Consider the following 14,831-nt stretch of genomic DNA (forward strand, 5'->3'; position numbering starts at 1 on the left):
AAAACAAATTACTTCTTGTAATGTCACGTTTTACTATCAACAAATCTAAAAAAACATTCACTTATAAATAATAATGATATAAATCACATGGTCTAGAAATTTTTTCAAAAACATTAACAAATCACATATTTTTAGAGTAAGAGACAAGAGTAAAGAACAACTTGTTATGAAAATTACGAAATGAAAAAAACAATTGTATTTAAGATTAACTCAAGTGTTAAATTATTTTTTCATGTCTTACCTGTTATTTTGAGATTAATCAAGATCTTTTGAGAAATATTATAAGGTGTGCTTTGAAAACAATTATTTTTTATTAAAAATACAAATAATATAAACATTTTCAAAATTCACATGAAAGAAAAAATATTATTTTAAATTTAATGAACGAAGAGTTAATTACAAAATGAAGAAGATATAAAAGAATAATTAATATCAAAAGAATATGAATATTTGAAAAATATGATTCAAAGATTAAAAAAGAAGTAGATGAAAAATCATGTTATAACATCTAGAAAATGTCTAAAATTTCTACCATAGAACCATGAAATCCACACAATAGACAAAAATTACAAGATTGATAGAAAAATAAATATAATAAAAGAAATGTCAAGTTCTATGAAAATGTGATCACATAAGAGGAAAAAAGAAAATAATTACAAAAAAAAGGAGGGTCAAATTTAAAGTTGAAATAAATATATATTAAGATAAAAAGGAATGTTTAGAACATTTGCTTAATATCTCTTTATTTAAATTAATTTTAAGAAATCTTTCAAATTTTTAAAAATATTATTTACAAGAAGATAAAATCATATTTATTTATTATTTAAATTTAGAAAATTAATATTTTGATATATATGTTATATTTCCAAAACCCCAAATCCCAACAATTTACAATGTTGCTTTTATCATTTTGGCATTAAACATCATATCACTATTGATGTTTTCTTTATATATATATATATATATATATATATATATATATATATATATATATATATATATATATATATATATATAACTTTTTAATAATAAAAGTATACTGTTTCTCCAAGCCATAAGGGTGACATTAAAAGTGAAACTATAATTGTGAATACTGGCAAGACAAATCATCTTGTCTCTGCAAAAGCAATCATTTCTACCTTTATGAAAATCAAGTTTGCTTTAATTTTTCAAAGATTTATACCGATGTAAATCAATAAATACACTTTCTTTCATCTTCAACACATGGTATGGTATAGTGTTCTCAAATATACATAGAAAAATTACTACTTCAACTGTTATTTTCATCATGTTGCATGTGTGTTCACCACAGCCTGAAAAAAATAAGACCAAAATCAATATTCAAAACTTAGTATGAAAAACAAGAAAGAGGGTTGAAAAAAATTCTGCAAAAATTGATACCCATGCCCTGCCATCATCCAAGTAACAAACTGTGGAAAAGTGAACTTGAAAAGGGCTTGAGCTACATGAATGCCAGGGTGCTTTATCTGTATATTTATTGCATTCTCCTGAACATCAAAAGGTCAGGCAGGTGTCACAACACTTTTGTTTTGGTCACTAGATAGAATTGAAGATTTTACACATTTAAATGGACAAAACTTATATATAGTTCTTTGAATGCTTTTGTTGCTATTTCTTATATAATGGTGAATCCAGACATTTTTTTCAGAAAGAAAAAGAAAAGAATCTATGATATTCTCACACAAGAAAAACATTTCAAGTCTTAACTTTTGCCTCTGTTTATGACTGTTTTTCTGTTTTGAAATGTTACCTTTTGTGTCAGTGAGTATATTGTTAGAAAAAGGGTAAAATTGGTTCCAAATTGTTCTCTATTATATCCTTTTACATTCATTTAAGAAAATTGTCCTAGGAGGCCAAAAACACATTATCAAACATGTTGGAGTGAAAAAAAGTCTTGTGGGAACAATTGCCTGCATAAGTTACTATGAGCTTTGATGTAAAAGTTCCTCTATGAACTATCAAGTTGGAAATTTGATTCTACTTGGAGAACAACATTGAAGGAACATAAGAAACTGCATCTAAATTTTGTCTCAAATAAATTCTGCAGGAATGAAGATGAAGATAAAACATACTGATAGGGGCCAAAATTTGACTTCAATGTAGGGTTGATAGTTGACTAGCATTTTTGATGCCATTCTGCTAGCTGTGTGTAACACCCTTACCCTTGGAATTCTTTTCTTCTCATATCTAACAAAAGATGAAGTCACAAAAGTTCAACCAAATTATCAGCATACCAGTTTCAGGGCAAGGTGACACACATTTAGGATTTGTGAGAGAATGTGATGCTTTTTACATTCAAGTGGTATCAAAAGGGAGAACCATTTTCTGTTTAAAATGACAAATGACATACCAAAGAGGAAAACAAAAGAAAAGACAAATATGATACCTTCTAAGGGCTGAGATAACTTCAGACTCATCAGGGTCATGTTTAGCAATCTTGTCAAGCTCAAGTATCAATTGGTAAGAGTCCTGAAAATGTATTACAACAAAAGAAGACAAATTAAGAGGTTAGCTACTTAGGTATGGCTACAGGTTTATGGAGGAATGAAACTGAAAATAAGATACATTAATAAACAAAATAAAGATTTTAGTTATAATGTAATGCTTATCCATGAAGCACTATATATATTAATGCTGCCGGAATTGTGTATTCTGATGGAAATGCATTTCATTTTGGATGTTGAATGTTGAATGTTGGAGATGAGAAACCTCTATTGCCATGCAACCCCCTTGACCAAGATTTGGTTGCATTGGATGAGCTGCATCACCCAACAAAGTCACTCTATCAATTCCCCAAGTGTTGATCATGTCTCTGTCATATATATCCCTCTGCAGAATCATATTCTCTGGTGTTTCTGATATTAGTGCAATCACTTCATTGCACCAATTACCAAAGAGATCCAAAAGCCTCTTCTTCTTACCTGCTGAAACATGGACAAATGAACTTGTTTCAAATTTTCAACCACCATAGCAATTGATACACACAACACGAATCCATATTCTTTGTTGAGTTTTTCGTATTGTTCTTCTACTGAGTCTTCAAAATACACTTATATTGATATATTAAAAACTTTTTAATATATTTTAAAACATCAAAATCAATATCTGTATTTTGAAGACTTAGCAGAAAGACAACACAAAAAACTCGACACAGAATCCAAATTCTACTCAACATAGGGTAAACATACCTTCTAGGAAAGGATCTTTTGATGGGGGTTCCCCATGGAAAGCATACCATTGCATCTTTCCATGGCCAACATCTGAAGCAACAAAGTACTGGTTCATGCCCTAGAACACTCGATACCTTCAAGTAGTCACCAAATCAGAAACTTTAAACAGCAGAATAGCTTATTAACCTTGTCCTAACATGTTATTTGGGAATGAAGTACCTACCCAATTGTATCAATATATGGTGGTAGATAACTTGTTAATCCACTATAGCATGTGAAACCTGAGTAATTTGCTTCTTGGCGCCCAAAGAGTTTAGAACGAACCTGAGAAAACAAAACAGAATAGATTGAATGGAAAAAGCAAGGAAAACAAGAAAATAAAACTGGAAGGGAAGGGTGGTATAATTTACTTCTGACCATATTCCATCTGCTCCTATTAGGATATCACCATCATGTTGCTCACCATTTTCAAGGATCACTCTAACCTGATGTGAGTGGAAAAAACGTTAAAAAAAATCTGAAAAGAACTAACATAAGCCTTATGCAATCAGAAATTAGTTTTTCAGAGAAACTCAAACCTTGCTAGGTTCCTGAATAAAATCCACAACTTTAGATTTGTTTCTTAGTATGTTTGGACCAACTGCATTGACTAATATATCTTGCAGTGTCATCCTACATATGACTAGGGTAAGAGGAAGCCTTTTCCTTGAAGCAGGAGTCAAAAGATCAAACTCACCGAACCTGAAATGGAAATAAGAAAAAGAAAAGAGAGTGACAAAAAGCACAATTTGTATACCAAACCACCTAAAACCTTCTGAGATGGTCATAAACAATATATAGAAAAGAAAACTGCAATAATCTAAGATCTCACAGAAGACTTTTTCAACTGCAAACTGACTAGAATGAAAATGCTAGCAACACAATCTTTTGAATACAAGTTTTATTATTGATCAAAACTTATTGGAAATCACAAGATTTTAAGAATTGGATTAATTACTTCTTAAGTAATGAGTCTCTCCCATGATTTTCAGTTTCCAAACCAATTGTAGAGGGTGGTGTGCCAGAAGGAGAGTGTTAGATAGTGTTTTCCAGCACTCCTAAATTTAAATAGTATATGATATGGAACAAATCTTAGACAGAGTTCTTCAGGAGCTTCTGGTATTATTCTCCTGCTAGAGAATTGGAGTTTCAACATGCTAGAATTAGTGCATGCATACCTTTAAAACACCGATTGCTGAGATGAAACTCCAGTTTTAATCAAAGAACAACACAAACAACAGTCAAAAAACAGTATCTTTTGTCATGTATTATACAGTGTATATACCATGTTGTCTTTTTGAAGTCTCATGTTGTATTTCAAAGAACAGCAATCAGAGAGAAAAACACGATGAAACATAACAAATTACCACTCTCCAGATAGACCATCAGCAAAGCCATTAGTCCTATTGGCAGTGACACAGCCAGCCTCCTTTATCTTCCATGCAACACTCTGATCGATGGCTTCCAGCACAGCAAGGGCACTGCTCAAGATTTGAATTGGGCCTCTGTGCCTACCTTCACCTCTAACAGCACTTAAATCCTTCTCAAACACCTTCACTGCATACCCTTTGTGCTTTGCAGCCAGAGCCAAAACAAGGCCACCAATTCCTCCACCAGCCACCAACACTCTCAGCTTCCTCTTCTCTTCCTCTGAACTTGGAACAACCATTCCATTCCCACCTTCAACTCTAACTGAACACCTTCTCTCATTCATCTTCTCTCTGGGGTATCCATATCTGTATCTGATTGAATTCTGGTGTTGAACCTGGCTACTACTTGTGCATGCACACAGGATTTGCACAGAAGCCATTGATCAGTAATGGATTGGAAGAAGTGAGAGTTCAATTTCTGATCACTTTTGCTGACCAAAAACAGTATCTTCTTCTGCTTCAACAAAGTACTCTATTAGCAGCCATAGTGCGCTTTGCCAGTTCTTTTTTTGAAGCTCACACATAAATCAGCCAAACTTAAACTCCTTTTACCAATATAAATTAAGCAAATGGAATTTTTATTAATCATTAAATATTTTCTTAATTGAGTTCTTCTTAATGTCTTTTAAATGCTTCATTAACCTCGCAAATTAATGAAAACAATAATTAGTATCCTTAAGAGTAATTAATTGTTCAGTTTTAAGTAAAAAATTCAATACGATAATATTAATTATTTCTTTAATATATTAACTTTCAATAACATTATCATTGCTTGTTCAAGCTATTATCGGTATTATTATTTTCTTAAATTGTTATTACGTTTAATGAGTGATTCCATTTCTATATCTAGATATATGATTTACTTTAATTTTTATATTTTTTTATTTAATTGAATTTTAATTTATAAAATCAATTTAGTTTTTCTATTAAATTATTATCATCAAAATTTAAAAGATTACGTGTCAAAATTAAAAAAAAAATATTCCTTGGCAAAGTATCATGTGTTAAACTGACTAAAAAATAGTGTAAAAATATGAAATGTGTTATATGTCAAACCAAGTTATCTGATGACTTAGATTTTCATACTTGAATGATCGCCAAATTGACATAAAGAAAATAAAAAAATTCAAAAACTACACTAAATTATTTAAAAAATAATCAAAGACACATTGTTATTACTGTTATTTATTATTATAAAAAACTGAGTTCCCTTTTACGTGATTAGTGTCACAGGCGTTCGTGAACGTGTCTGGTTATTGAGGATTGACTCAGACATCAAATGTAACGACAAAACAGCATCAACACAATTATTAAGAAAAAATAAATAAATAATAAATAATTTATATAAATATAATTACAAAAATAAACTTTAAATTTAATTCAATCCCATGAAATCAATTTGTAAAATAAAATTTATAATCATTTATATATTATAAATTAAATTTATAATTTATATATAAATTCACTTTATCTTAGATATGGACTTCTAATAAATATAAATTAGTATAGTTTCGTACGATGTTTTTCTTAAGATAATGACATTAATAGTTCTGAAGAAGACAAATTAATATACATATATCGCGTCCTCCAACGCAACGTCTTCAGAGTGTTGTGCCAAACACGTATTCAACTTTATACACAAACACATAAACATATATTCCCCTTCCACTTTCCACTTCAAGATATTTTTAGTTTCTCCTACGACTAGTTTTCTTATTTTAATTTCTGTAAAAAAATCTGTTTATCATCTTTTAACGTTAGTAATTGTTTTTTATTTTAATGTTATATGATACTTAATAATTGCTTATGCTAGAATAAGAGATGTTTTGACTATTCCATGACACACCCAATTGTTATGAGACAACGATATCGGGTAATTTTAAAAAATATTAAAATAAATACTATTTATATATCTTAAACGAATATTAGAGACAGAAAGTAGTTATTTTAATTTTTTGGAAAAATGAAAAAAAAATCAAATTTTTATAATGACATGAGAACTATTTCACTTAATTTATATACAAGGATGAAATATAATTGTTTTTAATAAAAGTTAAAACTAAAACATCCATTTAAGAAAGACAATATATTTAGTCCTTAAAGTACTTACATTGAATACGAAAATATTTAGGAGTCTTTTTCCATGTGATTAGGCTAATACGAAGATATTTATGAGTCTTTTTCCTTGTGATTAGGCAATGGGGAGGGGAGTTTTGCGTTTCTTTCAAAGTCTTATCAGTCCAAAGAACTTCTCTCACAGTTTTCTTTTCTTTTCTTTCTTCTTTTTTTGGTAGTAGAGATTAGGTTAACTTTGGTTCAATAGGTTAATACAAATCGAACTTCAACGAATTTTGATGGCAATCATATTAAGGTCTTGGGCCAACGCATGTGTTGATTTAAGAAAAAAAAAACCTTAAAATAGATAATGATACTATATAAATAAATAAGTGTTAACTCTAACCCCTATAGTATGAAATCAAAAGTTAGATTACCAAGTTTCAATGCAATTGAATGGGTCTAAGTTTGGAGTTTTAGAAATAGAAGATAGGTAATAAAAAGCGTTAATGTAATTATGATGACTAGTATGACCTACTTAAAATACTCCTAAGAAAAGGATCCATAGGTCAATTTGAAACAACAATGAAAAGAGGACATGTAAAGTTGAGAAGTGGACACCAATTTGACACATCAAATACAAGAATTTATACACTACCACACATTAATCACTAGTGAGATAGAATTATACAAGTATCAGCTGGTCCTAGGTCAACTTTCAAACTGAAATAAATAATTATTACCAAACTACAATATTTGCCATCCTAGATAATGCCTAATCCACAAGAGCCATGCCTACAGCTATAAAATGTTAGAGAGGATAATAATCTTTATGTCATAATACAAGAGTAATACACCCTTTTTCCAGAATTGTCGCAACACATTGCCTCCTCTGCTCATTGTACAAAGTAACAGATCCTCTTCATCACTCTCGATCCATTGATTGAGCATGTGAGAAATGATGGCCAGCCCCATCTGTTTAACCATAACAAAATAAGCTTGGTTTCATAAAAGTAATCGATTCCTTAATTAGTCACTCTGTTTAGTCTGAATGGCACAGAAAGTTATAAAATGCATTTTCATTTTTTATTGACATTACTTATTATTATCGATGGTTTAGAAGAAGACACCATCCCAAGAAACATCAATGAAAACATTAGCGTAAACCAAAATGGCGGAAAAATTGGGTGTAGTATGTCATACTTTCATTTCCATGCTACATCATATACTCGTATGGAACATAGTCTAAAAGTTTGAAATGAAAATCACCAACTGATGTGGAACAATTGAAGGTGAAGTGAAATGCCTGTACAGTTGAGCACTTCTACATGTAGCTACATTTCCACTGCCCTTAATTATATCATGTAGCTCATATATCCGATAGACATATGTTGACAAACTACTTGTCAACATCTCAACAGGTCAGACTAATTAGTTTAAGCAAACACTCCATGTGGTAATAAAATCAAATGCCTGTACAGTTGAGCACTTCTACATGTAGCTACATTTCCACTTCCCTTAATTATATCATGTAGCTCATAAATCCGATAGACATATGTTGACAAACTACTTGTCAACATCTCAACAGGTTAGACTAACCAGTTTAAGGAAACACTTCATGTGGTAATAAAATCAAATGCATGCTCAGAAATTGTGGTGTACTTAAGAACATGCAATCAAATAGACCTAACCAAAAATACTACCCCCTCCACTTAATTTTAGAGGGAGTAATTTATTGCAATGATTCATTATGTTATGATGCATTGCACCATGGCCTTTAGAAGCTACAGATGAGGCATCTCACCTTGCCATTATGGCATAAGCATGAAGTGTGTGTGTGTGTGTGTTTATTAACATCTGTTGCAGCCACTACAACGGGTGGGCATAATGTATGCCCTTTTGATAGGATTGGAGAAACCCCACATTTATTTACCCCTGGTTCATCTGCTCTTTTTCCAGCCATACCCACTCTTCTCTGGCCAAGACCCTCCACATTATGGCTGTTCAGGTTGGATTTTACAGCAGCTTCTTGAAAACTCCTCCTCCCTCTGTTCTATTAGAAGTGATAATGAGATGCCCAAGTGTGATCTGTCTTGTTTAATAAAATACTAGGTGGAAACTAAGACTTCCATTACAGAGACATCCGGATAGAACCCAATTACATATCAGAATCACTAACAAGACAATAGAAGACAATAATTACTTGATGAATTTTCTCCCCCTTACCTTTCCAGCTTTTCTTTCAATTTGTTTATGTTTCTATAGATTCTTCCTCTTTCCCTGCCACACAGGCAAGGTAACCCCAAATCCCCTTTCCGCCCTTTCCTCATAATGACAAATATAATTACAGGAATGCCAAACACATTTATTATATTGGAAATTTATTCAACAAGGAAAAGGCATCATTGACCTCAGTATCACCATCCGCAAGTAATATACATTCCTGGTATATGTTTTTCTTTTTCTTGGAGGGAGGAGAGATATTTTTCCTGGTCTTCAAAGGGTCTATAAGGAAGCTTGAAAAGAAATCATTAAAATAATTCAATCTAAACAAACACTTCTTTGGTTATAGTAACTTCACGGATTTTTTTTCAGAGTGCTGAAAGTTTCCTATCAATGTTCATTTGTTTATGGTACTAGAGTTTAAAACCGTTAGGATTATTGATAGGGTTTTGAACGTTTTCTAAGTTTCTTCATTCTACCAACTGTATTTAGTGGAGCAGCCACTGTATGATCTGCTATACCGCTGTCTGGAGTTGACTACTTACCACAAGTATAATTACTACCATTTAGAGGGCTAATTAGGAAAAGACAAAAATCAGAAGTATTGCAATGAGATACAGAAATTGAGATGTACCACTTTCACCATCAGAAAGATCATTGAGTCTTGCAATTGCATCAATAAGAGCCTGTTCATGATCCTGCAATACATGAAATATAGATCAGGTAATACACGCCAAATGCAAGAAATTCAAAGAAGTCAACAACCTTGAGTACATATAATAGCAGAGAAATAAAATGGTCCCCTTACCTTCAATACCTTCTTTGCTTTCTCAATTTCAAGGGGATCGGGATGATTTGCACTGAATACCCTCTCCACCTGTCGAGTTCACCAGAAATTTAACATATGGAATAAAGCATTTAAATCCAATAAATAACTCCAATGGGCAGCCATGTATTATTAGAATGTGATACAAAATAACTTATCTTGCATTAACAGTTCCATATTAGTTCAGTGTTAAAAAATGCCTCTGAAGTTACTCAGAATAACTGATCGGAGTTATGTATCAGGGTATATTTGTAATTAGGTAGAAGGTTTTGCAGTCTGCGGGTAGAGGAATGCTAAGGTAGCCAAAATTGAGATTATGGTTGGATCCTAAAGGGCTTGAGATAGTAAATCATGGGATTGTGGTACAAATCATTGTATATCATGGTATGGTCAAGCAATCAGAATTGCGGAATCATAACATAGATAGTAGATTCTACTAGTACATAATAGATGTGTGTGTGTGCGCAAATATCTCATAATTGAAAAAAAAGTTACAACGGTGAGTGAAGGAGAAAAATGTGAAACCAAGTGGTATGCTTTTGCACAGCTTCACTTTTTAGTAGTGCCATCAAAATGGATTAGAACCGGCGGGCCAACCTGGCCCACCACGAGTTCAGGCTGAGTTGAGTTTGAAAGAAATGAAATTTTTTTATAGATTCACTTAGAATCCGACTCACCAGGTTGACTCACCAACCCACATAGCATAATTTAATTATTTATTATTTTGTATTTCAATATTATATGTTAACATTCTTTTTATTGTATTGTAAATGGGAATAAAGAAAAAGATGTTTTAAGAGAGCAAGATATTATAAATTTATCCATTCAAAACTCTAATCTTATAAATGAATAAATGACACAAAAATTATCAATATCATAAACTTATTTATTCGCTTTTTGGATTTGCTTTTGGATTACATTTGAATTATATGTTAATTTTTTATTTTGAATTGTCTTTGGAGTTTAACATCATTTTAAAGTGAAATTATTTAAATTTGAATTACAAAAAAATTGTAATTTTTTTGGATTTAAAAAAAAAAGTTGTAATTAGGTGAGAGCCAACCCGTTTTAACCCACCAACCCGTGGTGAACCGCACCAGGTTCCAATTTTTTCAGTTTGCTAATAAATGAACTGAGTTAGATTGGCTCACTAAACGACTAACCCGTAATGGGCCGGGCCGGATGGGGCAGGTGGTCCGTTTTGACAACATTACTTTTTAGTATGGACATGTAAAATTGGCCATGTTTTCTTTTGGGGAAAGAGGTTGCTTGCAGAAAAGAAGAAAGGAGATACACAAGATCAATTACGTAATTACATGAAACCAAATGTGCATGCAGGAGATCAAATTTTTATCAGGCTTGTGTTTCACCCAGAATCAATTGACCCAATAAGAGTTTTGAGCAATGCAGAACCCCAACACCCTGAATCGCAACTCAACACAAAAACGCAGTGACATTTACATGATTTTGAACAACAGTTCTACCAAAATCCCTCTCTAGCTCAATCTTTCATAAGCTCTAAATTGGACATGGTGGGCAAAATCATGTGATTCCAAGTTTTTAATCCCGATTTTGACTACTCTGGAGAATACTCAGTCGGAAACTTTAGACAGCAAGTGAACTGCTATATTTCATGTGGTCAGGGCTCAGTATGACTACCTATTTCTTTATCAATTAAAGCCATAAAAATAAAACTATCTCAAAGAGTGTTCAAATTGAAATGCTTTCTATTACCTCCTTGATTAGTGTGTCTGTGTGAAGTATTTGTATATCATCAGGCGCCTTCTTTCCTATGCCATTTTGAGATGACAAAAAATCTTTTCTGGATTGCCCTTTTGTAGCTCCCCTGCCTCTTCCACCTCCAGGAACACCATCCCGTCCAACAGACCTATTCATCCCATGACCAGAGCCCCCAAAACCCCCACGATGATTGATTCCTGGATCCTCACCAACCCACTGAATATCTTCAGGAGATATCTGCAGTTAAAATACTGCATCTGAATTAGCAAAAACAATATATCATTAACAAGTGTTAAACATGTCAATATCAAGACTTTTTAAAACCATATTCCAGGCCGTATTAAACATTCATAAAAACATGACAACCATGTATTACATCTTACCAAAATCACAGAAACACAATTGGGAATTAAATGAAGGTTAAAAACAAATGAAAATATTGTTTGCTTCACTAGGGGTTTCTGTTCATACATTTCAGTGTTGCACTAATCAGGTGTATTGAATACACGTTACATACTTAATTTTGCTATCGATTTGGATTTTGTCAAGTTTCTTAAACCTATAATCACCATCTTTTACGATATTTAACTATCAATAAAGTGGACCACGAAGCAGCCACAATATCCAGGACTAAGAATTAAAAAAAAAATGAGATACAAAAAACACATCAAATAATGTAACATCCATTATCCATCTTACATTAAGTGTTATAACAATGAAGTACCAAAAACAAGTGTTAAAAGAAAATAGGCAGATTAATTCAGTTATCACCAGAGGAGGACAGATATACCTCTGAAAGATTAACCCATTCCCATGTTTCATTTGCACTCCCCATGTCATAGACCAGATTATGGCGTCCCTGAAAAAGTTGGGAACAAAAGTGAACATTTAAGCAACATATAAATGGAAAACAAATTCCTAAGTAATCTAGGTTTGTGAATACATCAGCCGGATTGTAGTTTGTGATAACAGCTTCATAAAAGTTATTATCATCAGGCCATCTTGTCCGCACTCTCCTACCAACCAAAGAGTCAAATGATGCTCCCTCTGCATGCTCACCCGTGACAGCTCTATTAGGCACTTGAGTCCTTCCACCTGGTCCAGTGGAAGGATACTGCTTCATCGAAGAGACACCAGGTAATATTTGACCCTGCAAGTGAAAGAACAAATCACAATAATCTTACCAAACCTAAACTCAGTGAATGTACATAAAAAGAAAAAAAAGCACTCTAGATTCTGTATAAAACCAACTTACTGGTTTGTGTTTTTTCCCCTTTGATCCAGGAACAGATCCTCGTTTTGCTGCAGAGGAAGATGGTTGGTGGGGTGCACTCACTGTTTGGGGGTGAAACGGGGGAGAAGGCCCGGCGAAAGATCGTGATGGTACAGATGGTGTAATCTTCTGCTTCTTGCGAGAAGCAGAGACTGTGGGACTGGGAACCGAGTCATGAAGACCTTGACCAGTATTAAGTACACCAGGCTGATGGCCTCCTGTCTGTCTCCACTCCCTGGAGTCATTATCCAGAAAAACATTTATTGACAGCAATGACACAGTGCATGCATATGTGGAAATTCATGACAAACTACAAAAAAGAATAACAAAACCCATGCTTCAATATTCGATAAGACCTTATCCTCCGGATCACATCATCGGCGTTAACTCGACCAAGAAGTTCTCTGTGCTCCTCATTCGACAATCTCAGCTCTTTCCTCAGCTCTGTAATTAAACTTTCTTTCTCCTGAAAAACAAAAATGTGTCAGGTGCGAATAGTAGTCACTTAAACCTAATAAAAACTTCAAAAACATTATAGTTGAAGAAACAACAAGAAAAAAGTATACCCAAGTAATGGCATCAGCTTGAGCTTTAAAGGCTCTTAGAACTGAACTGTAAGCTTCTTGCTCAAGCTGATGAATCTGGGTCTCCATATCAATTTCCCCATACATCCTAGGGTACGGAATTGAACCAACAGCAGATCTTCCATTCCCGGCAAGACGTCCCCCACCTCCTCCTCCTCCACCTCCTCCCCTGGAAATTCTATTTTGATGGGTTGGTGGAAGATCATCATCAGTTCCTGAAATCATCACAACCAAATAAATCAACATGACAACCAAGTCCAAACTTTAAACTTAGGAATCAAATATCAACACCCTCAGATTTGTCAGCATTGTTAAAAAGTTAAACCCATCCACAGGAAACACACTGCAAGTAACACTTCACTGCATAAGTAGCCGCAGTAGTAACTAACCACACAGCACAAGACACAACCAGCACATAAAAAACAACCAGATGCCGTTGCTTGCTTGGGTTAAACAAATTACAAACTAGAAACAACACACCAACTTCTCACCATGCACGAATTATTCCAAATCCCAACACACTAATACCAGCATTTGTTTGACCCATAAGAACCCCGTTAACAAAGCACACAATCCCCAAACTTAAATTCAACGTTGGTCAATATCACATTAAACCACTCAAAAAGAACATAACCCATTCAAAGATAACAGCACGAAAAAGAGACATTCGAGGATCTTGACTCAAAGCACAGACAGTATCTTTCCGTTCCTGAATTAAACCCCCTGCCTTACCCCCAATTTCAGGCCACGCGAGTAAACGAGCAAGAGCGTATCTCAGTAGCTGTTAATCGAGGAAAACCAAAGAGAAACAAAAATCGTCCGATGAATCGATGCCATAAGTCGTAGAGGCTCCGGAACTTGGGTTATTTTGTCCGTATGAGTTTTGATTCGGGAAAAATTGGAAAGGAAGGAGCTGAGGGAGATTGAAGAAGAAGAGAGAAGGAGAAACCCTAACCCTAAACCTAAAAGGAGAAGAGAGAGAGAGAGAGTAGAGAGAGAGAGAGAGAGAAAGATTACCGCTACTGTCGTAGGGTTCGTAGTCCATAGCCAGCTTGCAGATCGAAGAAATCCGGTGGAGCGATTGGAATTGGAAGAGAAGAAGCGAAGAAAAACAAAAAGGTTGGGTTCGTGAGTCGGAGAAAATGAATGAGTGTATGAGATCGCGGCGGGTCGACTCGGACTCCGACTCGGACACTCTCAGCCACCGTCACACAACACAAAATTACAAAATACCCTCTAAATCCAATGCAATACAATATCCCAATTAAGTTTTAATCGGTTTATGATTTTGATTACATTTAATTTAATATTTATAAAATAATTAATTCTGAGATTAAATATGTTTTTAATGTTTATATTTCAAACTTTTTTATCCATTTGATAATAAATTTTTTCAATTCATAAAAGTTAAGATATTTGATAATTAAAGAAACTATCTTCTTCTTATATATTAACATTAATATAGGTTTT

General features: G+C 33.4%; 1 protein-coding gene and 1 pseudogene across 2 annotated transcripts; both read right to left on the bottom strand.

The window, feature by feature from the left end:
* Window positions 1-1,109: 1,109 nt before the first annotated feature.
* On the bottom strand, window positions 1,110-5,169 carry LOC108320734 (zeaxanthin epoxidase, chloroplastic-like; annotated as a pseudogene).
* A 2,147-nt stretch (window positions 5,170-7,316) lies between these two features.
* LOC108320738 (protein EMSY-LIKE 3) lies at window positions 7,317-14,572 on the bottom strand. Of its 2 annotated transcripts, none has more exons than XM_017552255.2 (10): window positions 14,379-14,572; window positions 13,344-13,576; window positions 13,134-13,243; window positions 12,760-13,012; window positions 12,448-12,654; window positions 12,295-12,363; window positions 11,499-11,741; window positions 9,747-9,815; window positions 9,573-9,636; window positions 7,317-7,690 (listed from the first exon to the last, which is right to left on the bottom strand). In XM_017552255.2, the coding sequence occupies exons 1-10, from the start codon at window positions 14,404-14,406 to the stop codon at window positions 7,641-7,643; spliced, it is 1,326 nt and encodes a 441-aa protein (XP_017407744.1). In that variant the 5' UTR covers window positions 14,407-14,572; the 3' UTR covers window positions 7,317-7,640. The 2 variants fall into 2 exon arrangements, with proteins under 2 accessions (XP_017407744.1, XP_052734386.1); XM_052878426.1 differs by lacking the exon at window positions 14,379-14,572 and adding an exon at window positions 14,094-14,110.
* Window positions 14,573-14,831: the final 259 nt, after the last annotated feature.

Source organism: Vigna angularis, chromosome 5, assembly GCF_016808095.1.
Source record: "Vigna angularis cultivar LongXiaoDou No.4 chromosome 5, ASM1680809v1, whole genome shotgun sequence".
In the NCBI taxonomy this organism is placed as follows: Eukaryota; Viridiplantae; Streptophyta; class Magnoliopsida; order Fabales; family Fabaceae; genus Vigna; species Vigna angularis.

Excerpts from the sequence above, each read along its gene's own strand:
- LOC108320738 (XM_017552255.2), bottom strand. The coding sequence starts at position 14,406 with ATGGACTACGAACCCTACGACAGTAGCG. Across the intron at positions 13,577-14,378 it reads CGAACCCTACGACAGTAGCG|GAACTGATGATGATCTTCCA; the intron begins GTAATCTTTCTC and ends TGATGATTTCAG. Across the intron at positions 11,742-12,294 it reads AATGGGTTAATCTTTCAGAG|ATATCTCCTGAAGATATTCA; the intron begins GTATATCTGTCC and ends TTTTAACTGCAG.